Source organism: Sinohyriopsis cumingii, chromosome 4 (assembly GCF_028554795.1).
Source record: "Sinohyriopsis cumingii isolate HCF-2022 chromosome 4, ASM2855479v2, whole genome shotgun sequence".
Classification (NCBI taxonomy): Eukaryota; Metazoa; Mollusca; class Bivalvia; order Unionida; family Unionidae; genus Sinohyriopsis; species Sinohyriopsis cumingii.
Window position 1 is genome coordinate 88,211,264 of NC_142964.1, and position 24,778 is coordinate 88,236,041.

The 24,778-nt window shown below is 36.1% G+C and overlaps 1 protein-coding gene across 8 annotated transcripts in view; it reads left to right on the forward strand.

Annotated features, from left to right (window-relative positions):
- Window positions 1-24,778, forward strand: part of LOC149801616 (uncharacterized) — a 234,537-nt gene that overhangs the window by 185,723 nt on the left and 24,036 nt on the right. For all 8 annotated transcript variants that reach the window (XM_089955875.1, XM_089955878.1, XM_089955881.1 and 5 more), the window contains 2 exons: window positions 4,800-4,898; window positions 14,515-15,840. In XM_089955875.1, the coding sequence (XP_089812001.1) occupies window positions 4,800-4,898; window positions 14,515-15,840 (1,425 nt within the window). The remainder of the gene's footprint in view (window positions 1-4,799; window positions 4,899-14,514; window positions 15,841-24,778) is intronic.

Consider the following 24,778-nt stretch of genomic DNA (forward strand, 5'->3'; position numbering starts at 1 on the left):
GTCAAAAGCGCTTTCCGTTACGGATCACTGCGGGGCCCCGAGTGGCCGAGTGGTCTAAAGCGCTCTTCGTTACGGATCACTGCCATCTCACCTCTGTCTGTGGCGGTTCGAGTCTAGGATTCAGCCAATGTGGGTACGTGAGAAAGCTTGCCAGTAGCTTCTCGTGGGTCGGTGGTTCTTTCCGGGGTTTTCCTGGGTTCTTCCTCCACCATTAATACTGGCCGCCATGTATAGCCTATCGTGTGCTGAAAAATGGCGTTAAACCCCACAACAACAACAACAACAACGGATCACTGCCATCTCACCGCTGTCTACATGGGTTCAAGTCTTGGAATCGGCCAATGTGGGTATGTGGAAAAGCTTACCAGTAGCTTCTCGAGGGTCAGTGGTTCTTTCCGGGGATTTCCCGGGTTCTTCCTCCACCATTAGTACTGGCTGCTATGTATAGCCTATCGTGTGCTGAAAAAATGGCATTAAACTCTACAACAACAAAAAAACCACAACAACAACAACTGTATGCACTTTGCTGATGGCCCTACTGGTCCAGTGGCACCTCTTCCAGTCAACTCGATTAGCAGGTTATGATCTCAGATTAGACAATTTCTGCCTTAGTGGTGGACAAAAAATGGCTTAAATCAAAAACTCCTGTGGAAAAGCCCCAATCAGAAATTACTGTCTGCATGGATGTCAGCTTATATGGTTGGGGAGCACATGTTGCCCTAATTCACCACAGTCATCAGTGAGTGAGTGCCAGAACTGATGTCCATTCACAACAATTCTGAAAATGAAGGTTACAGTTAATGCTTTAAAAGTATGATCAGGTAATTCTCACATCAGACAATGTGGTAGTAGTTATCTGCCTCCTTATAAAGGGGATTGTGTGCACTTTGAGGGTGTCCAATGATAGACCTTTTGGGGATGATGTGGAACCACAACTTGACCACCATTGGCTCCAATCTGGATCCAGAAACCTTGCTGCTGATGCTATATCAGTTGGAATGGGTTATGGGGTTACACTTTTCCTCATTCTGTTCTGATACTGAGGATAATACAGAAAATGAGGGGTGAGAACTAAAAAGTGATTCTGAAAATCCTGCTGGAGTCCAGTCCACTTAAACATCCACAGTTGTATGTAATTTATCCATGCCTGGAAAGGCTTGTCCTTCATGACAGCTTTTGACAAGAGCTGTGCCATGCCTTGCAAAGAAAGGAATTTGAATCATGCAGAGAATCTCACAATTTTGAAGGTCCACTTTATAGACTTATGGGCGAAAGTGATGTAATTTTCAGGGACTGGTGCTTGGGGGGGGGGTACATCATCACTTTCATTGTCTCAGTTGCATAATTAGCTAGCTTTTCTATGGCCTTTTGAGAAGAAAAGGTTAGCTCCCATTACTATCAAAGGCTACAACTCCATGATCTCAAACACATTCACGTGTCATGCTAGAGAGAAAATAAGCCACAATATGGACTTATTAGACTTGCTAGCCAAATTTAACATGAACAGACCCAGATCACTCTTTCATGGGTTTTGACATGACTCAGCTCAGGTTTTGATATGACTCAGCTCCAATAAGTTAAAGACTTCTGTAACTCTGATTTCATGTTAGTAGATTGTTGTGTTCTTCAGCTTGAACTGGTAAACATTTGGTGTAAGGATAGCCACCCGTTTTTTTTTAAGGGGAGGTAATAGGTAAGAGTTTTTCCTTTATATGGTGTATAGACAATAAAGAACAAAATGCTGTTCTTCTGGGAGGGTTGAACTTGATAGGTAGCAGTGCTTAATTTCATAATAATATGATCATATAAATATTTTTAGAAAAACATACTAAAAAAACGTAGTTTCAACAAGGTTGTTCGTATTAGTATCTTAATCATATTGTCACAAACAAGATTAGTATGGACATTTTTTATATAAATTGATGCATGTATCTAGAAAAGCTGTAAAAGATTAGATTTGTCCATAGAATTCTTATTGGCATAGCTGATATGGCACAATGAGCACCACTATGCTTGTATTATCATACTAGGTTATGACCTTTAGACACCAGAAGATACATCTGTTTGTACAGACTATTTATATCATGAAATGTCATGTTGTGATATGGATAGGTCTTATGGAGCAAAAGTCTTAAATTACATTGATGGTCTACAGTGTATTTCATTAACTAATCTCTGATACAGTTACATTGATGGTCTACAGTGTATTTCATTACCTAGTCTCTGATACAATTACATTGATGGTCTACAGTGTATTTCATTAGCTAGTCTCTGATACAATTACATTGATGGTCTACAGTGTATTTCATTAGCTAGTCTCTGATACAGTTACATTGATGGTCTACAGTGTATTTCATTAGCTAGTCTCTGATAAAATTACATTGATAGTCTTCAGTGTACTTCATTACCTAGTCTCTGATAAAATTACATTGATAGTCTTCAGTGTACTTCATTACCTAGTCTCTGATACAGTTACATTGATGTCTACAGTGTATTTCATTAGCTAGTCTCTGATACAATTACATTGATGGTCTACAGTGTATTTCATTAGCTAGTCTCTGATAAAATTACATTGATAGTCTTCAGTGTACTTCATTACCTAGTCTCTGATACAATTACATTGATGTCTGCAGTGTATTTCATTAGCTAGTCTCTGATAAAATTACATTGATAGTCTTCAGTGTACTTCATTACCTAGTCTCTGATACAATTACATTGATGTCTACAGTGTATTTCATTAGCTAGTCTCTGATACAATTACATTGATGGTCTACAGTGTATTTCATTAGCTAGTCTCTGATAAAATTACATTGATAGTCTTCAGTGTACTTCATTACCTAGTCTCTGATACAATTACATTGATGTCTGCAGTGTATTTCATTAGCTAGTCTCTGATAAAATTACATTGATAGTCTTCAGTGTACTTCATTACCTAGTCTCTGATACAATTACATTGATGGTCTACAGTGTATTTCATTAGCTAGTCTCTGATAAAATTACATTGATAGTCTACAGTGTATTTAATTAGCTAGTCTCTGATACAATTACATCGATGGTCTACAGTGTATTTCATTAGCTAGTCTCTGATACAATTACATTGATGGTCTACAGTGTATTTCATTAGCTAGTCTCTGATACAATTACATTGATGGTCTACAGTGTATTTCATTAGCTAGTCTCTGATAAAATTACATTGATAGTCTTCAGTGTACTTCATTACCTAGTCTCTGATAAAATTACATTGATAGTCTTCAGTGTACTTCATTACCTAGTCTCTGATACAATTACATTGATGTCTACAGTGTATTTCATTAGCTAGTCTCTGATACAATTACATTGATGGTCTACAGTGTATTTCATTAGCTAGTCTCTGATAAAATTACATTGATAGTCTTCAGTGTACTTCATTAGCTAGTCTCTGATACAATTACATTGATGGTCTACAGTGTATTTCATTAGCTAGTCTCTGATAAAATTACATTGATAGTCTTCAGTGTACTTCATTACCTAGTCTCTGATACAATTACATTGATGTCTACAGTGTATTTCATTAGCTAGTCTCTGATACAATTACATTGATGGTCTACAGTGTATTTCATTAGCTAGTCTCTGATAAAATTACATTGATAGTCTTCAGTGTACTTCATTACCTAGTCTCTGATACAATTACATTGATGTCTACAGTGTATTTCATTAGCTAGTCTCTGATAAAATTACATTGATAGTCTTCAGTGTACTTCATTAGCTAGTCTCTGATACAATTACATTGATGGTCTACAGTGTATTTCATTAGCTAGTCTCTGATAAAATTACATTGATAGTCTACAGTGTATTTAATTAGCTAGTCTCTGATACAATTACATTGATGGTCTACAGTGTATTTCATTACCTAGTCTCTGATACAATTACATTGATGGTCTACAGTCTATTTCAATATCTAGTCTCTGATACAATTACATTGATGGTCTACAGTGTATTTCATTAGCTAGTCTTTGATACAATTACATTGATGGTCTACATTGTATTTCATTAGCTAGTCTCTGATACAATTACATTGATGGTCTGCATTGTATTTCATCAGCTAGTCTGATAAAATTACATTGATGGTCTTCTGTGTATTTCATTAGCTAGTCTGTGATAAAATTACATTGATGGTCTACAGTGTATTTCATTAGCTAGTCTCTGATAAAATTACATTGATGGTCTACATTGTATTTCATTAGCTAGTCTGATAAAATTACATTGATGGTCTACAGTGTATTTCATTACCTGTCTCTGATACAGTTACATTGATGGTCTAGTGTATTTCATTAGCTAGCGTCTGATAAAATTACAATTTCTAAACATATTCTGTCAGAGCTTTGAACTCCTTAAAAGCTGGTTTGCATTCAGATATGCTTAAGAGATAATCTATTAAAAATATCAGAGTTCAAATTTAAGAATAACAAAATATGCTGTAATTTGTTTTGGACTAGTGTAGTGGTATCCTACTATGGGACATTAGTATGGTATTACCCTTTTTTTGTCTGTCTGTATGTCTGGCACATCTTCATAGATTTGACATTTAGATTACTATGATCTTCTTGTCACTTTTCTGGTATCTATGGCATTACCAATGTTAAAGTTTTATGTTAAATATTTGTGTTGAAGTTTTGTAATTCAGAAGGGGTAAGTGATACATCATTGCATGTTTGCAGGTGCTACAATGTGTTCTTCAGAACAATTGTGTTGTTGTTCACTTCTTTGTCTCATTCCAAAGATGTGATTAATTTTTCTTACATTATTTTTTACTGTTGCAGGAACAGTTGATTGATTCACCTCCAATGGATGCAGATGTGGAAAAATTGCGTCAGAAGATAAGATTACTTGAGGAAGAAAAGAAGCTTCTGTCTGAACAAGTAAGGAATACAAATTTGATGTTGTGTCTGTTATAATCAGACCTCACAGGAATTTACATGAGAGATTCTACTTTCTTTGACTCCTAAAAATGTATCATACTGTTTGTTCATTTTGGAAAAGCATGATGACAGACCTATCTCTCATAAGTGCACTCAGAAACTGTATATGACATTATGTTCTTGATGTCATGAACATCAACATTCCTTGTGCTTTTACTATTGAAATTTTTTTTTTACCAACAGAGACAGTTTTCCTTGCTAAGCACAAAATATGTTATTGTAAACTATGAATTTATGTTTTTTATGTTGTTTCTAACAATGTGCAGTCTTTAGAAAATACTCTACTTCTAAAGCTGCATCCAGCCAATGATACACCATAATTTTGGCTGACCTTTTTTCCTTTATGAGAAAGGAGAGAAAACAATCTCTCATATACATTGACGTGGAATAAGGCAATCCCACCTTCAGGATCAGGATTTGTGGTAGGAACCTTGCAATGCCTCATTGCTGCCCACAAATTCTGACCTTCAGGTTTGTCGCATCAGTGCCTATGATGAATTCTGTCAATCACTCATGCATTAACAGTTAGTATGGTTGGTTCTCTCACATTTTGTCAGTGGCAAACAGCATTAGTTGCATCAACAATATTTTGATTAATCAGATTTCTGCAGTGAAACTTCTCTAAACTATCAACATTTGGGACAAAACAAGTTTGGCTGTTTATAATGATGGTCAAAATATATGGGAGCCCAGAGTGGCCTAGTGGTCTAAAGTACTTACCGTTATGGATCATTGCCATTTCACCTCTCTCTGTGTGGGTTCGAGTCTCAGGTTCGGCCAATGTGGATATGTGAAAAAGCTTGCCAGTAGCTTCTCGTGGGTTGGTGGTTCTTTCTGGGGTTTTCCTGGGTTCTTCCTCCACCATTTATACTGTCCGCCATGTATAGCCTATCTTGTGCTGAAAAATGGTGTTTTCTATGCATAGTTCAGTCATAGCATCCACTGCATAGTTACTATAAGTGATGCTTCAGTGATTTTACTTGTATAGGCAGTCAATTGACCTTCATTGAGGTCACGTTTAATAGAATATGATATTTTAGCATCCACTTTGTAAGTATTAATAGCAACACTCCAGTACTCTACCTGTATGGGCAGCCATATGTACTCTTTTACCAGTAATTGTCATAGCATGTAGCTCTGTAATACACTGTGAAATTCATAAAGCAGATGTTTACCGTGCTACACATGTATATATTATTATGACTGTGGTCTTAAACTAAGTAACAGAAAGAAGCAAAGCCAACAAGTTTTGTAAAACTTAACAAATAATTTAATTCTACAAGTTTACAAATTTAAATTTTAAGAGGAACTTACAGTATTATAATTAAATCCAAAATAAACAGTAAAATTTTATATCACATGTCCAGAAGAATTGAGTGTTCCAAATGAATTCCAGGTCACAATGTGCTGATGTACCAGTATCATTGAATGTGCTGAAGTGCCAACAGTGATGATCACAATCGTATTGCCCAGTCCAGTCATGTCAGCACTTTGTAATTCCAATAAATAATTTAAATGTTTCCTCTCAAATTATATCCAAACACAAGATTAAATGCATATGCATGCTGATATTAAATAAGAACAATATTAGGAAATGGGAACTAGGAATAAATTAAGTGTCCACTCCTTCATTTTTAGATGCCCTACAGCTCAACGTCACATTATTTTCCTACTTGATCTATGTCACAATACCTCCCACATGGCATATTGCACAATATATCCCCATGTTGCAACAGAACCCATCTGACTGACTCATCCAGTGGGAAATTAGCCCAAACTTGTCAACAGGTTCAGAATATTAAGAAAGAGATGAAAACTTGTAGACATTTAAAACTAATTGCAATCTACAGCCATGCGCAAAAGTTAAAGCCACAATATAGTACTGAGGGTAGTGAAGGAAGGCATAGAAGCACACCTTGAGGAATAAGGCTGTCATCAGCTTGCATTAGGGTTGGACAATATCTCGCATATCAGAATTAAGGACTTAATGCATAGCTCAGTATCCAATACCCCATCCTAATCTCAAGCACTGGACAACATCATGCCAACCGCGTTGTCCCAGTTCTATCATGACTGGACTCTCTGCCATGTACCTTTCTTTGTAATAGGTCATGACCACAATTAACAGACAGTATTAGCCACCAGAAGAATGGGCTTTGTCCAGTTTCATGAATCCAGATTATAGAGGCACTCATGGATCAGTCTAACCTGCATAGCACCATTAGGCACTCCCTGCATATGATGACCAGCTTTGTGCCTAAGTAACCAAGAGATGTCACTTCACTTTATTCTCAAGCCTTTGCCACTCAAGAGGAACCTGTATTCAGTGACAACTTGGAAGTCACCATATCTAACTCAGGACATTTCATGAATTAGTGAGCCACCATCCTCAGCATTCTTATCCAGCTACTTTGCAGGTAATGCCAGAAATGCTGCCTTCATCTCCTTTATCCAAAGATGCTGAAAATTGCTTGCTAGTCTCCCCTTGTTGTTATTAGATATCACAGATGTGTGAAGACTGTTTTATGAGATTCAGCTGAAGAGATTTTCTGTCCACTGCCTCTGCACTCCTCTCTCTACAACAACTGCCTGGTCGAAGTTCAAGCATCAGCTGATTATGGACAAAAAGGAAAGAATCTACTTTCAAATAACTTCCACAGTCTGGCAGAGTTACTGACATTCTGGGCTGCATATATCATCAATTATAAGACCCATGCATCAACCAACTCTTTTTCTCACAAAGATGTCTTCCCTCAAATTTTATTCAGCAGTTCTGTAGGTTCCACACTCCAGTTTTCCATCTGGACATCTCAGCAGTTGACTGAGATATTACAGCTTTGGGGATGACAAAGCCATCCTCTGTAAACTTGGATTGGAAGTCTTTCTATGACACACCGCAGATGGTGCTTCATGTCATGCCGTGGGATCTAGATTTGGTATCTATGGCAATCTTTCAACAGCGGAACAGTGTATCTTCTCCCACCCCAAATCCCACAAGACATGCATGTAAATCGTTTTTCCAGCTAGGCCTGCATCATAAATAGAGCTGCTGAACATACATTGGTCAGTGCCATAACAGCAGCTACAAACTTGAAACTGGTGGAATGAGATACAGTGCCCTTTATCTCTACTTTTCTCAAAATCAAGCTATGCTCACAACCTTTATCGTATTATCTCCTCTTTAATGGTCATTTTGATGAAAATCTAGCTACAGAGGAGACCAATTTCCCTCCCTCACAGTGGAGAATGCAGAGATATCATACAAACCATTGGGAAGCAGTTTGACATAATTTACAACCATTGAATTATCATAGATCTTCTGAGAATGAGGCAGAGAGAGTACAATCATTTTCACCAGCGTTTCTCTCCACAAGAAACTTCTTATCTCAAATACAATTTGTCTTTATGCTGCCCTTATCACATATCATGGTAGGGAAAGGCTTCCAATTCATTGCTGCCTAATGGGACAAGATATGCCTTGATGACCTATGGACCTGACAAGTGATTCTCGATGGACTTTGTAACTCTTTCAATGCACCTCCTACCACATTTACAGAAATGTGGCATCAACCTAAATACACTCATTCAGTCCATTTGCATCCCTTGGTTCACGTCATAATGGGTTCTAATGACATCCAAGAGGGAGACTGCAGTCAGTCACTGTGGATTGGAAGATGCATATCTTCATATCCCCATTCACATGGCTCCCAAGTAGTCCATGCGATGTCTACACTCTCAGTTGGACTCAGCATCAGTCCTGGGGTTTCACTCGATGGATGGACCAGGAAATGACCCATGTCTGTAGCACCTCCATGGTTACAAGGTCAACTACCTGGATTGCATTCTACAAAAACATCAGATGAGTTACATCTTGGAGCAAGACATGATATCCCTTGTTACTCTCTCAACCTTGGCTTTCTCTGGCAACAATGACAAATCTTACCTTGTGCCATCTCAAAATTTTATTTCTTTAAGTATATAGTTTTACTCTCAGTAAACAGGGGAACAAGCATTGAAAATCAGTACCATGGTGGCCTCCTTGTGTATTCTGGATGAAAATCAGTACCATGGTGGCCTCCTTGTGTATTCTGGATGAAAATCAGTACCATGGTGGCCTCCTTGTGTATTCTGGATGAAAATCAGTACCATGGTGGCCTCCTTGTGTATTCTGGATGAAAATCAGTACTATGGTGGCCTCCTTGTGTATTCTGGATGAAAATCAGTACCATGGTGGCCTCCTTGTGTATTCTGGATGATCTACCTGCCCAAGAATTCCTTCATCTGCTGGGCTTGTTCATTAAGACAGTGGACCTCATTGTCCTAGGTCATCTGCTTATAATCCCATTACAAATGATTCCGTTGTCCATATGAAGACCAAGACTTTGCCCATTGGACCAACTTCTCACAATCTGCACAAATATCAGGTTCCATCTCAGAAGATATGGCAACCTCACTTGGCTTATGTCTTATATACCTTTGCGATACAACTTCCAGAAATCACAAAATCACAATCTATACAGAGGGCTGGGAGGGGTACACTTCCTTCCATCATTCCAGGAAGCCAGTGGAGGAGCATGGCCCCCTCAGGATTGTCATCAACAATCTTGAGATGAAATGGATTTCAAAGTCTTTTAATTATTGGTATGAGGATCTACACCACTCCCTCGATAACTCACACCCTGATAACTATCGAACCCGCTTATAACATGGGGTCAGGCATGGATCCCATTTTTAAATCAGAAAATACCCCAAAACTGAACCCTATTTGTTGAACTTAAAGAAAATCGCGATCAAAATTGGTACTGAAAACTTTGATATATTGCTCATTTCATCGTCGAAAACATTAGATAGAACCTGGAAATTTTAATCAACATTATGAAATATCAACTTTAAAAGAAGTCATAAAATTTGTTACATTTTCTTTCCAAACAACATTCTTAGTACACCGTAATTAATGATATTCAAGAAAATTTTGATCAATGAAAATGTCACTTACACCTATTGGAGACAGTACTTTAATAAATAAATACCAATTAAATAATTTTTTTTATTAATGGAAATTTGTGTTCTAGTTCTATCTTTTAGTTTCTTTTAAGTGTAATCATCATAGTGTAGTGTGTCCTCTTGTAATTAAATGTAAAACATTGTCAATCTACCATAACAGCTGTGTCCGTGAGCATTTCTCTGAGAACCTAATTAAGTGCCGACCGTGTTTTGATATCAGACTAGTAGAAGCATTTGTTGTATTGTTGCTCTAAATAAAATGTGGGTCTCCTTTTCTATTATCATGTTAATTATGTCTTTTGAATCAAAGGAGGTGGAATTAACAAAATAGTTAAAAGTCATGCATATCCTACATGCTTAAGAACCAGCGGCCCCGGTTGTATGTTGGGTAACTCATTTCAGTCGATCAATTGAACTTAGTTATAAATGTTATTGTGTATGTAACCTAATTAAACTACCTTAAATTAACCAACTCAATCATAACTGATTAAAGATGGCAATGCAACCAAGCAAAATGAGTACTTCATAAAATAAAGAGCTTTGATTCACAGATGTGGACAATTTTGGGGAAAGCGAGTTTCAGAGAATTCATGAATTCGCACATAGAGATATCCTCAAGGATGATAAGAAGTTTCACTGTTACTTGCAATGAAATCATGACATCAATATCTTACTAACTGAACCATTAAAAAATTGAGTTTCGATGTCTCATGGAAAGGTTTTTTTTTTTTTTTTTTTTTTTTACAAGAAGGAATCTTGTTTGGTACTGTATAAACAGTTTGTCTGGTTTCCTGAATGTAAGATCCATTTTTTTTGGGAAAATACTATCATAACTCTCCTGGAACCAGACTAATCAACAAAACAAAAAGCTGTGACGTAATACACTAATGTTTTTGTGCACCATGTTGGTTGTTGAAACCAGTTGGAATCATGTTATCAATCTTTCAGATTTATACAGAATAACGAACAACTTTACTGGAAAAAATGCTTTATTGACAATTATTCTCAATGTGATTGTAAAACAAGGATTAAGTCATTAAACAGCCCAATTTCCCCCTCCCAAACCCCATTGTTCTCTAGATGTCTAGCGGATTTTGCAAGGTCCCTTGGTAACTTGCACCCTCACTTATAGTGTGGTCTATGTTTTTGGACCCCGATGTGGGCGAGTCATCGAGGGAGAGGTGTACAATGGAACAGAATTCCCATTCTGTCTGACAATGCACTGTGGTGACTTACTTCAAATGGCAAGGTGGAACTATATCTCCAGACCTTTGTGGTCTTGTTTGGGATTTTTTAAGGTGTATCTTCAACAACAAATCCAAGTCCTAGTTTGTCATATCCCAGGCTGACTAAATATACATATATTAATGGACTCGTCCCAGAAGAATCAACTAAAACAAATGGAATGGTCTCTTTATCCTTTGGTTTTCACTCAGATATTTGCCTGATGTGATCAACCAATGATGACCTGTTTGTGACATGATGGAATGCCAACTCCCCAACGTGTTTCACCAGTCCCAGATCCAAAGGCATGGGTAGTCAATGCTCTAAACAGATTGGAATGGCCTGGACTCATAGGCTTACCCTCCATTACCTCCAATAATGAAGGTGATACAGAAAGCAAAAGAATTAGAGTGTCACCTTATCCTGATTGCTTCACTCAAATGGGAAAAATCATGGCTGAATGGCATTAATCTAGGAACAGAAATCTCCAGGAAAATTGAGATAGCCCCTTATCTGCTAAAGCATCTATGACAAAATGTGTTTGAACCTAATGGTTCTCACAACCAGTTGTGGAAGAATTGCTCAAGCAAGATTTCCCTTCACTTTGGGGCCCCGAGTGGCCGAGTGGTCTAAAGTGCTCTCCATTACGGGTCACTGCCATTTCACCTCTGTCTGTGTGGGTTCGAGTCTCAGGTTCGGCCAATGTGGATATGTAAGAAAGCTTGCCAGTAGCTTCTCATGGGTCAGTGGTTCTTCCCATGGTTTTCCCGGGGTTCTTCCTCCACCATTAATACTGGCCTATCATGTGCTGAAAAATGGCGTTAAACCCCACAACAACAACAACAACCCTTCACTTTAAAAATGTATGAAAGTCAATGGAAAATCTTGACACAATAGTGTTCACATGAACACATTATACAACTGCAGATATCAATACCTCAAACTGAAAACTTTCGATTCTGGCTCTTTGATGAGAAACAGTTGGTACCAATCACAATCAACCATTCCACAATCAACCATTCCCTGAGTCCTCATGTAAGAGAGGATATCAGACAAAACAAGCACTTATCTGATCTTCTATCATCAAAATTGAATTACAGATGTCCAAAGATGTTGGCTCTTTGTTGAAAGTGGAATCTGTCATCGGTTCTAATCTGGTTGAACAAGACAAAATTTGACCTACTTTCAGGAGCCTCACTGGGTCACCTCTCATATAAGATCCACTTCCTCACTGCGAAAGCGATCAGCAGACAAAAACACCATAATATATATACTACATGGAGACCAAAGAACATGCAGTTCTAACAAGATGGGTCAGTATTAATCATGATGGCCCCTGTTTTCATTGCCAAGAACAGGTTTCCATTTATGGGGTATCTGACATTTGTAATGAAATTACCGTCAACTCTGGACACATCATCTCAAGGTCATTTACCGGACCTAGTGCAAGCTCTGAACTGGTACTTAAAAATGACCAAGACTTTGCGTCAAAAGAGATCATGCCTCTTTTTAACCCTCATATAGTGAAAGAACATAGCATAGACACTTTCATCCTGGATAAAGTATGTTATTTGTTTAGCATATCCAAAAATAACCCCAGACCAAATGAACATGATTTGCTTTCAGCTCACGAAATTAGGGCAGTCATCACAAACATTGCATTTTCATGAAACTGTTCTGTCATTATTCATGCTTTGGGATGGAGATCTGAGTCCATTTCTCCAGCTTTTATCTCAGAGATCTTTCATTCTAAAAGGCTCAGCTTGATCTGATGGGACCTATTGGCATGACTCAACAAGTCACCATTCCAGTTGTTCAGCAGCTTCATATGGACATGGCTTCACAACTTCTGCTAGATTTGCAGGATGGGAAAAAAATTTTCCCTTTGAAGCTGCTCCCGAAAACAGAATCTGTTCTTCAGAGAGAGCATGCATTCCACTCCAGTAGTAACTGAAGTATTCACAGGATTTGGCACCAATTCCTAGTTCAAGGGGAGATCAATGTAACTGCCACCTAGGTGGGCAGATACCTTTTAGCTTTTTGGCTACAAAGATTTAGCCTGGGAGGGCTGGATTTGTGAGGTAGTAGTAATTCTCCTAAGGTATTATGATCAAGTAAGTATTATTGGAAAAGCGTATTTCACTATAAAAAAAATTTAAAATTTAAATTTTGTCACCTGGTAACTGTAGAAAAGTAACATGTCTGAAAATGTCAATCATGATGCAGCATATTTTTATTTAAAAGGGAAAGAAAACTTTGATATCTAGGTTGAAAAAGGATTTCCTTATCATCATTTGTTTAGACCTGTCTGCTTTAGATCTAAGGGCAAAAAGTCTCAGATCCAGACACAAACTCCAGTTCTGCAACCAGTCATTTTCAGCCTAAAAGAACTGTGGTCTCGAAAATCTTGTTTTATCTGCTGTATTTGAGAATGTGAGTAGAAAGTCTACGTTACTTGGTATCTTTGTAAAACATCTTTCCCCTGATCTGTAAAACCATCACAGTACCATCAATTAAAATTCATATCCTTATGACTTCAAATCTATGAATTTTATTAAAAAATCAGTTATGATTCACTATTACATATACCGTACATTCCCTCTAAGTAATGCCTATCTCCTCTTCTTTAAGAATGGAAAATTGAAAAGAGGCAGTGTAAGACTTGTGCTTTTCAATACCCATCTGATTACAACAAAATGCTGAGCAGTTTCAGTTGATCATACTGTTACAATGTATATACCAATGTATAAATTACTATATCACAGGCAGATTCAAAGATTTACCAGGCCTACATCAACCTGCTGCTGAGTCGGAAAATGTGTTGATCAACTGATCATTTTAACTGTGCTAATATTTGCACTGACTGAATTTGGTGGCAGTAAGGCTTTAGATGTACATGTGGTCATTATAAGAGTACATCAAAAGAGCAACCTTAGCTTTCATTAATGTACTCTAATAAACACCCTCCATTTGGAAAATGTAATACCCACCATAGACATTAATTAGGGAATATGCAGTAGATATGTAACATCACGGATTTTGATGAAAAATATCTCTTATAGTATTGTAGTTCAGACATATTTCAAAATGTTATCAAGAAATTTAAATTTGAATAAATTCTCTTGAAACTCTCTCTTTCTCTCTCATTATCTCTCTCTCTCTCTCTGTGCATATATCATTTCTTAGAAATATTGATATAGTTACATTTTTGAAAGTTTCAACTTAGGTACAAATCAGTAATGTTAAGAACCCGTAATCATTCAATTTACTGCGCGAAGGTTATACTAGATTTAACTGCTCATGTGCACGTGTAATTTTTTTTTTTTAGATACAAGAAGACAGTGTTTTCCAGACTGAAAACAGCAAGTCCGCTGATTTAGAATTCCTGAAGACAGAAAATCAAGAATTGCAAACAGAAGTGGAACAGCTGAAGGCTGAAATACATTCGCTCAGGATTTGCCAAACACTTGCTAATGGGGATCTCTCAGACTTAGACCTTGTGAAACAGGATCATAGAGAATTACCTATGTATAAAGCTGAAGTATCAAAACAAAATTCCTTGCCTGTCAACCTCATTGCTGTTTCAGAAGAGAGTAGATTCCGATTAGAGATAGATGATTTAAGAAGCGAAAATACACTTTTGACACAGGAATTAGAAACATTGAGAAACACATACAGTAAACTCGTAATTGCTGGTGACAATTTGCAAGATATGTACGATCAGTTGCTATCAGAAAAAGAGCAGCTTCTTGAGGACTTTGAGAAAACTCTACAGGAGAAAGAGGAATTGGTGAAAGAAAATGAATATTTGTTGTCAGATGGAAATGCCATGCATGATGATATTGAAAAACTTGTTCAAGAGGTGGAAAAGTTACAGGAGAAAGCTCGTGTAGTTACGTCTCAAAATGCTGATTTAGAACAAAAACTTGCAGCTGCAAATATTTCAGGTAAAGCCAGTGAGGTTGCAAGGATAGTTGAAGAGAGGGACAAATTGAAGCAGAAGCTGGAAGAATTGGAACCAGCTCATGAACAGCTGAAACATGATAATGAGATAGTTATGGAAGAGCTCCAGAATGTTCAGGAGCGATGTGCCAATCTTCAGGAAGAACAAGATCAGCTACAGGAAGAATATAACTCATTGCAAGATGATTGTGAACAGATTCAGCAACAGTTGGAAGGTTTACAACAGGACTATACACAACTTGAGAGTGATTTTACAGAGTTATTGGAAGCCAAAGACAAACTTGAACGAGACTTGCTCGATGTTCAGACAGCTAGTAGTGTTCAGGTTGAACAGCAAAATCCAGTACTGCAAGAAGAAAAGGAACATCTTCAGCAGGAAAATGGAACACTGGTCATGGAAAAAGAACAGTTAGAACTGACAATAGGGGAACTCTCCAGGGCTAATGCTCTGCTGAATGAAGAGATTTCAGCTCTCCATGTCAAGGTCACACATTTGGAGCAAATGACGTCTGGAAAGGTTGCAGAGATCATAGAGGGATTGGAAAAAAATGATTCAAAATTGGAAGCTAACAATGAAAGTGCGGAAATGGTGGATAGTTCAAAGAATGTTGATTTAGAGACAGAAAAGGAAAAGGATCGTAGAATACGCTCTTTACAGATTCAGATTTCCAGACTACAGCAGCAACTTGCAGTATGTTTCTGAGGCATTCCTACAAGCCATTATCAGCAGCCTTAATTTTATTTACTTAATACTTTTCATGCATACCAATGAATATGTCAATCTGTCATTGACAATTATCATCATAGTATCTGTATTTCAGTCAGTCCATTGTTCCATCCTTCACATTTGTTTTCGCTCTTTAACTTTAAAGCTCTTTGAGATCACGGGATACAACTTGGTATACTTACACAACATTGCTAAGTTTGTTGCATATCACATTGGATGTGCTGTCTTCAAGGTCAAACACATCTCAGTATTCTAGGTTTCCATCTCACATTTCCTACTGCATTATGTTACAGCCATCTGAGATTAAGAGATAAAACTTTGCATGCTTACAAAACATCACTAGAAAGGATGTCATGTACCATATTGGTGGTCCAATCTTTAATGTCAAGGTCATGGCTCAGTATTTTATGGTTTCATCCTACTTTTCCTTCTGCTCTATAACTTTAAAGCCATTTGAGATTAAAGGATGAATGTTGGCTTGCACATATATCATTACTAGAATATGTATCACACACCATCTTTGGTATTCCATCTTCAAGGTCAAGGTCATGACTCCATAAAAAAAATTCTCATCATAATTTCTTTTTCCACTCAGAGCTGTTTGAGAATTTGGTCATCATTTGTAGGCATGTTGTTGACCACATTGGGAGTCTTATCTTCCAGATCAATATCATGGTGTCATACATTTCATTTTTCTAATTCACTTTCCTTGCTATGCTACAGTTTTTATAATCATTTGAGATGAAGGGATGAAACTTAGTATTACAATATATCATCACAGAAACATATGTTGCATACCATATTGAGTGTTTTGTCTTCAGGGTAAAGGTCAATGTTTTAGATTTCAGTCAGATTTGCTTTGCTGCTTTCTAGCTTGACAACCTTTGAAGATAAAAGAATGGAAGCTTGTCATATTTATAAATTGTCGCTAGAAAATGTCATGCATTGCACATTTGTGATGTTGTCATCAAGGTCAAGGCCACAGGTCAACACTTGAAGTTTTTTTTGTTGTTGTGCTTCAGCATTACATTTTAAAAGCTGATTTAGGTACAAGGATGAACACTTACGCTTGTCAATTTGATGGCTTCATCAAGGTTTTCTTAAGCTCAAGGTCACCATTTAAACTTTTAAAAATCCCCTTACTTCACTTTCCCTCTTATGCCCATTGAGATATGGCAATGAAACTTAGTTACTTTCCATGACTGCCCAGTATATTTATAGCTCTGAATTAAATGGATTGGTCAGATTTCATTATTGTGAACCTTTGTGACATCTCCATCATGGACCAGGTACACAAAAATATCAATGAATTTGCTTTAATTTCAGTATTTAACCTCCTTTGATAAAGTAACATCTGTATTTGTCAGCCTATATTTTATTGTGTGAAATGTTTGCAATCCGGTCTTGTATATCCAGCTTCACCTTATGCAGTAGTCATTATTGCCCTGGTATGTTATTAGGGATGTAGCTTCTAGAAGCATAACTCTAAAACCAATCAAGATATTTCAGCCAGACTTGGTACACATAGCTCAAGGTTACTTTTCATACTCAGAAGTTTTCATGTTTACTACTTATTGTATTACTATGGAAACAAAGTGTAGTATTTAAATTGTCGGTGCTATTCAATATTGTACTACCACAGAACTTGAGAGTACTGTACGACATGGTACTTTCAGCAGCAAGTTTTACACAATAAGCACCGGGACAGTTGAAAGCTGTTCAAGATGACACATTTGTATTTTGATGTTAAAGTCTGTCCAGCATTTTTGTTGGCAACAGTTGTTCATGCAACTAGACTGTGCATATAGATGATTACAGGCTCAATTAAGGATACATTTCACGCTCGACATCTGCAGAAAAGTGAGCTATATTTATGCTTGCCTCGTTTGGTTAGTATGCAGCAAAACCATTTATGACTAGACTGTTACATTCTGATGATTCTGTTCGAGATTGACATATTCTATGGTTTAGCATGGAACAGGATTAGCATCCCATATGCCTTAATGTCTCAGCATACCTCATACACATGTTTGCATTAGCATCCCATATGCCTTAATGTCTCAGCATACCTCATATACATGTTTTCATTAGCATCCCATATGCCTTAATGTCTCAGCACTCCTCATACACATGTTTGCATTAGCATCCCATATGCCTTAATGTCTCAGCATACCTTATACACCTGGTTCCATTAGCATCCCATATGCCTTAATGTCTCAGCATACCTCATGCACATGTCTTCATTAGCATCCCATATGCCTTAATGTCTCAGCATACCTCATACACTTGGTTCCATTAGCATCCCATATGCCTTAATGTCTCAGCATACCTCATACACATGTCTGCATGTGCATCTGATACTGATTCAGGAGGCAGATGCATACAGTTCATTTTTTTTAGGAACTGTTGTGTGAAAGTGCAATGGTTTGAGTGCATTGTTAGTATCATTAAACAAATGTTCCACCATTTTGTATTTTGCAGAATAGCATAATGTGCAATGGTCCAAATAAGGCATGTAATAAGGTACACAGTTTTTTCAGATTAGTGCACGTGATGCACTCGTGATGCACCTGGAGTTTGTAGATTGTAGTGTTACTTGATTTTGGCTGATGACAAACAGTTTTTACAGATCTCACATCAGAACTTCCCAATATTTAACTTGAAATGACTATTACATACTTATATGCAGTAATACATGAAACAAAATCTCAGCAAAATAATTTGAAGAAAAATATATTGAGTAGAAACTATTCTTTAGTTAAGTTTTAATATACCATTTGAATTATTAAATTTACAATAACACATTACACATTAAAGCCACCTTTGTAATAAGGGCAGACTTTTTATGTGAAAATTGCACAGTAAGCAGAAGGGGGCATACTGCTTTGATGCTGTCCATCTGTACTTGTGTAAGTTTGACTGTCTATCTCCAAAGACCACTTTATCATTATAGCACCAAAATGTATGGATTTAGAGCCTTGAAATTTACATATGTATCACCTTCATTAAGAGATAACCTGATTAGGTTTTCAGGCCATTACAGAACTTTTTAATTTTTTAAAAACATTTGAACTTTTTCGATTTTGACTTTTTACAAAACTTTGTTTGCACAATTTCACAAAACCACTTGAGGTAGATGATTATATTTGTTTTCATATGTAGATGGCTTGATAAAATTTTCAGGTCATTGTTGCAGTTTTTATTTTAAAAAATATTTGATGCACATTTTTGGACAGTTTTATAGCAAAAACTCTGGTACAGTTTAGTAAAAGAATCGGTTGGGCAGATAGAGGAAATTTGGTATCCATGCTTGTCTGCATAAATAATTGACATGATTGCACGTAATTGGATACCATTTGGAAGATGAGTGTCTTGTTATTTGCAGATGTGTCTTGTAAATGTTTAATGTCTTCAGGTCCAATTTTGAGGGCTCTATTGCACTTTTTCTATCAGTATTGCATCTCCACTACACCAGATCCTTGTAACCAAAATCAGGAATTATTCAGTATATTCTGATGCAATTTAGTGCATGCATGGGCTCTAGCCTTTGTTTTTACTTTTATGGGTTTTTGTCCTATCACCTCCATTTTGGATAGAGCTAAGGCCCTTGACAATTATCTTCATATATTCACTTGAAATATTGCTTATAACTGGCACAGCTTTGCAACCCATGCGTATCGGATGCCATTTAATTGGTGAATATCTTTATTATATGTAGATGTGCTTCTTCAAGGTTTCATATTTGAATGTCCAGTTTTGAATGAGCTATTGCCCCTTTCCCATCGGCGTTCCATAACCACTAAATCAGATCATTGAAACTAACATAGCCCAGGAACCTTTCGACATAATCTGATGCAGTTTGGTGTGATCATTGTTACATTGTTAGATATAGGTGTGCCATATATGTGCTTTGTCTAGCCATCATCATTTTGGATAGTGTTATGGCCCTTGACAATCAACTTCACGTCTTCACATAGGATATTTCCTGTAACAAGCTAAGTTCTGCAGTACATACACTTAACTGAACACCATTTAATAGGCTAATTGCATATTTTATGATTGGATAGGTGAACTGCATATTATATGTAGATGTGCCTTTTAAAGGTTTCATCATTTCAGATCCAATTTTGAGGGAGTTGTCACCCTTTTCCATGAATATTACATATGCTACAGCAGATCCTTGTAGCCAACATGAACTATTTAACATTTTTTGATGCAATTTGGTCTGTACATTGCCTAATAGCCCTAGATAGGCCTTTCAGGGCTTTTATTGTGTCAATTCTGTTTTCTGTGTCACATTCATTTTTATTGTGTCACATTCACTTTGGATAGAGTTGTAGCCCTTGACAATTAGCTTCGTATCTTCATATGGGTCTTTGATTGTAACTGACATAGTTCAAGAACCATTAATCATGTTCTGATGAAGTTTAGTATGAACATTGTCACATAGACTTGAATGTGCCTCTGATTGACAAGAGTTATGGCCCTCTTATTTACTCATCATCCTGATTTGGGTTTCTGCAAGATAACCATGAACATTTTTGTGATTTTAACCAGATTTAGGATATGGCTTCAGACTGATGATACCTTTTATATTAAAGAGCTATACTCCCTGATTGCCCATCTTCAAACTTTGATATTCCATCAGGGGTACATTTGTTTAAAGCCCCACAAAACAAATTGTCAAGTGTGGCACTTTACCATGCATATATCACTACCAGCTCTGGTCTACATCACGGACATAGCTTTTATATGTTTGGAGTTCTAAGAAGTTTTATATAAAAATTTCCATCAGTGTGACAAATTTGAAACAATTTTTTGAGATGGCAGTGACATGTTACTTTTTTGTTAAACAACTATATGATATATTATTTATAATTAGTCTGATCCTAAAATTCCAAATCTGAACTTAAGCTATTATTCCCAAAACCATTTCATTTTAAATTTTATATTGTGAAATTTTATAAATGATCAGTCTGCTTCTGTTTTAGATCTGCCTTTTTTGCTGTTAAATTTAGAATTTACAAAAATTCAGTTATTTGTACATTCTTCTAGAGACCCCAGGTGGCAGAGTGGTATAAAATACTTGCCTTACTGATCACTACCATCTCACTTCTCTCCACATGGGTTTGAGTCTATGGCTTGGACTATGTAGGTATGTGAGAAAGCTTGCCTCCATTTGGTCAGTGGTTCTTACCAGGGTTTTCCAGGGATCTTCCTCAATAAATTATGTGGTTGCTGTCATGTATAGCCTATCATGTGCTGAAAAATGACATTAAGCCCATAACAATAATTGTCTTCTCATTATATTAAATCAAAAAACAATTTGCTGGTCAGCTCTTATAACGTTTAAACTGTCGGTTATTCACATGTACTGTATCCCATGCATACCTGTCAACTCTCCCATCAGGAGAAAAAACACCTGACTTTTCAGGTTGTTCGATGCCTACTTCCCGGTTTCATATTATCTCCTTATTTTTGCAGAGAACTCACAATTATTAAAATTATCTTGAGTAAATAGAATGTTAAGGTTAAACATTACTCAGGTCAATTTATGAATGTTTCTAAATGTACAACAATACTAAAATCAGAAAAAAAACCACAACAAACAATAAACCATAAAAATAAAACTGTCAGCAATTAGTTTCAATCCCAAGAATGATCATTATGATGTTATTGCATCTCCATTCCTACCAATGAAACTTCAGTGAACACCTGGCATTACTGTACCGTATGTACAAATGTTAATTACCTTCATTAAATTATAAAAAGAATGGAGAAACGTACCACGTAGCTTATGTGCCCTGAAAAAATTATTCAGAATAAATGTGTTTTTTAGTAACAATATTAAATGACTTTCGAGTTGAGAATAAAAAAGGAATATAAAACATGGGAAAATAAGTTGCCACAAGTACGGTACATGTAGCCTGAGACTGCATATTTAGGTGCCATTAGTTACAACAAAATAGGGCATCATTTATTTGCCAACCAAATGCTGGTGCTAACATAACATGCATTGTAGAACATGATTTCTTTGAATTATGTTGGAGAGCCAGTCCTTTTCACAAGATAATTGCAATGATAAGGATTAAATGTTAATTAGTCATGCTGGCTTTCTTGCTTGTTTACTTAAAAATAACCTATAGCTATTGTGCAGTTGGCCACAGCTGACCAGAATATGAAAAGAGGGTACATCCTGTGAGAAAATAAGGCATGTCACAGTGAGAAACAGCACATCCATTGAGAATTTCACGCATTTTGGACCTGGAAAATCAGTCAATATTTAGTGAAAACAAGGCTTAAAAAGTACCATGAAAAGCCTCCCAATTTTAGGTCCCAGTTTCTGTATTTTTTCATTCAATCTCCCTACTTGGCTTTTTGAAAAGTTGACAGGTATGCCCATAATAATTGTATCCAAGACTAGATAGAGAATTTACCAATCACACATAGCTTTACAAAGCAATGTTGCACAGTTATTTTGCAAATTTTTTTTTTGTTGGTTTTTTTTTTTTTTTTTTGGAGGGGTAGCTGGCCAGGTATTGATCATTCTTCAGTTCAAGGTTGATTTTAACAACCCTTCTTGAAGCCAGTTGAGGGATACCCATGATTAGATGATAGAATGAATTTAAGTAATGTTAAGCATGTAGTTCAGCCTTCTAATAATTTCATGTGAAATAAAATTACCACGTTTTATTTATATTTAAATTTATGTTAAATGTAAACTCTTAACATGCATTCAGAATTGCTAAACAAAAACTCCCAGAACCCTGAATTATTTTAGATATGCTCTGATATAAGAATGATTTTAAATCAGATATAAATCAGGTTTATGGTAAAAATTAATTGAGTAATATCATGGAAATAAGTTAGAAAATTCTCTTGAGAAATTGCTGGCATTTCAGGTGAGATAATTTTGTCACCATGAGGATATTTGATATTGTCAGATCTGTGATTGATGGTGTTGTAATTTTCCATTTGGGTACCCATTTTCATGTTAAGAATCTTGATAGATTTCTGTTTACTTTTTTCATGGTGTCAGTCTTAAGTTTTCCGTTTGTTGTTTCTTTTCATATATACTGGTAATTACAGTGTTTCAGGCTATCAAAACTTTATTCTTAATTTACATCATACTGACAATAATTATGCCATTTGGTCTTGAATATTAAGATCATTTCGTAAAACCAAAAATTGTATCACAATGATGGTCTAGAAACATCACAGGCTGAAAGGTTGTACGGTCAGCTCAGCGTGAATTTGTTCATGGTCAGTATTCGAAATGGTGTTGATATGATATCTAAACATGGCTGCCTTGGTGGTCATCTTAAAAGTTTTATTTATGCTGCTTCTTTTGAATGTATTTTTCTTACGGATATATTTCTAGAATGGATGATTGTATCAAAATGGACTTTTCATGTTAAACAATTTAACAAAATGTAGCAAGTCCTAAATGAAAGTTGGGTTGTTCTGACCGGTATGGTAGTCTTTATGTCCACATGCAAACATTTTGTTTGCACTACTTGTATTTAAGAATGGTGTCATTGATATGGTTTTTAGTTTGCTTAAACACCCTTTGCTGTAGTCCTGCATGAAAATATGTGGCTCTGACCACCAACAGTTTTGTACCATTTTGAACAAGTTTGAAAACCAGACTTACTTGACCCTCGAATCAAGTTGGAGGTCACGGCTTGCATTTTTTTTTACAAATGAATGCTGTGACTTGTACATTTGCAAATTAATTTTTAAGCAGACTTTGTATTTCATTGTTTTTAAAAGGAACAAGTTGATAGCATTGTCATTTATTTCAAGGTTTTGTCTTGATGGCTAATGAGCATTATAACACAAACAAATATGAATGGATTTTTATCTATCTATTTTCTGTCAGTAGAATATCGCTATTATATTTGGATTAATCATGGTCGATTTATTAATTATGGATTAGGCATGCTGGATTTATTGATTATGGATTGAGCATTGTCGGATTTGTTAATTATGGATGGAGCGTTATGGAATTATTATGGATTAAGCATGTTGGATTTATTAATTATGGATTAAGCATGTTGGATTTATTAATTATGGATTAAGCATGTTGGATTTATTAATTATGGATTTAGCATGTTGGATTTATTAATTATGGATTAAACATGTATTTATTAATTATGGATTAAGCATGTTGGATTTATTAATTATGGATTTAGCATGTTGGATTTATTAATTATGGATTTAGCATGTTGGATTTATTAATTATGGATTTAGCATATTGGATTTATTAATTATGGATTTAGCATGTTGGATTTATTAATTATGGATTAAGCATGTTTGATTTATTAATTATGGATTTAGCATCTTGGTGAATCATGAAAATATCTGAGATGAGTTCAGTAATCCATGATAACAAGTTCAAGGTCAAAGGCCAATGATTTGACAAATATTTATTGCTGTCAGATTTTGCATGTTGGAGTTTTTTTGAGAATACCCGAGCTGATTTCAGTTTTCTGCAATTGAAAACAATAAAAGGGGTAAAGAGATGGGTTTTTTATGAATCTTTTCAAATTCTTTTTGGCCATTAGAGTGTCATTCTCTTTAAGGGTTTCTTGTTTAGACATGGTAATCAATCAACGAGATGAAATGCATGAAATTCCAGCAATTTAGTTCTCAGTCCTTAATATATAAAGTCTCAGAGCTCAGTGTTTGCATAATAATTTTTAAATATGTGAATGAGGATAGGAACTTTAATATTTTGTGTGTTTAGTGATGGTGTGTGCATTTAATCACAACTGAACACAATAATGATCATGTGATGACAATTAAAAGTAAAGATGTTAAAATACTGTAAAAGGTAAATAAAATAATAGATAAAGGTAAAACTTGTAAAATCCAACAAAACATATGGTTTAGTGGCTGG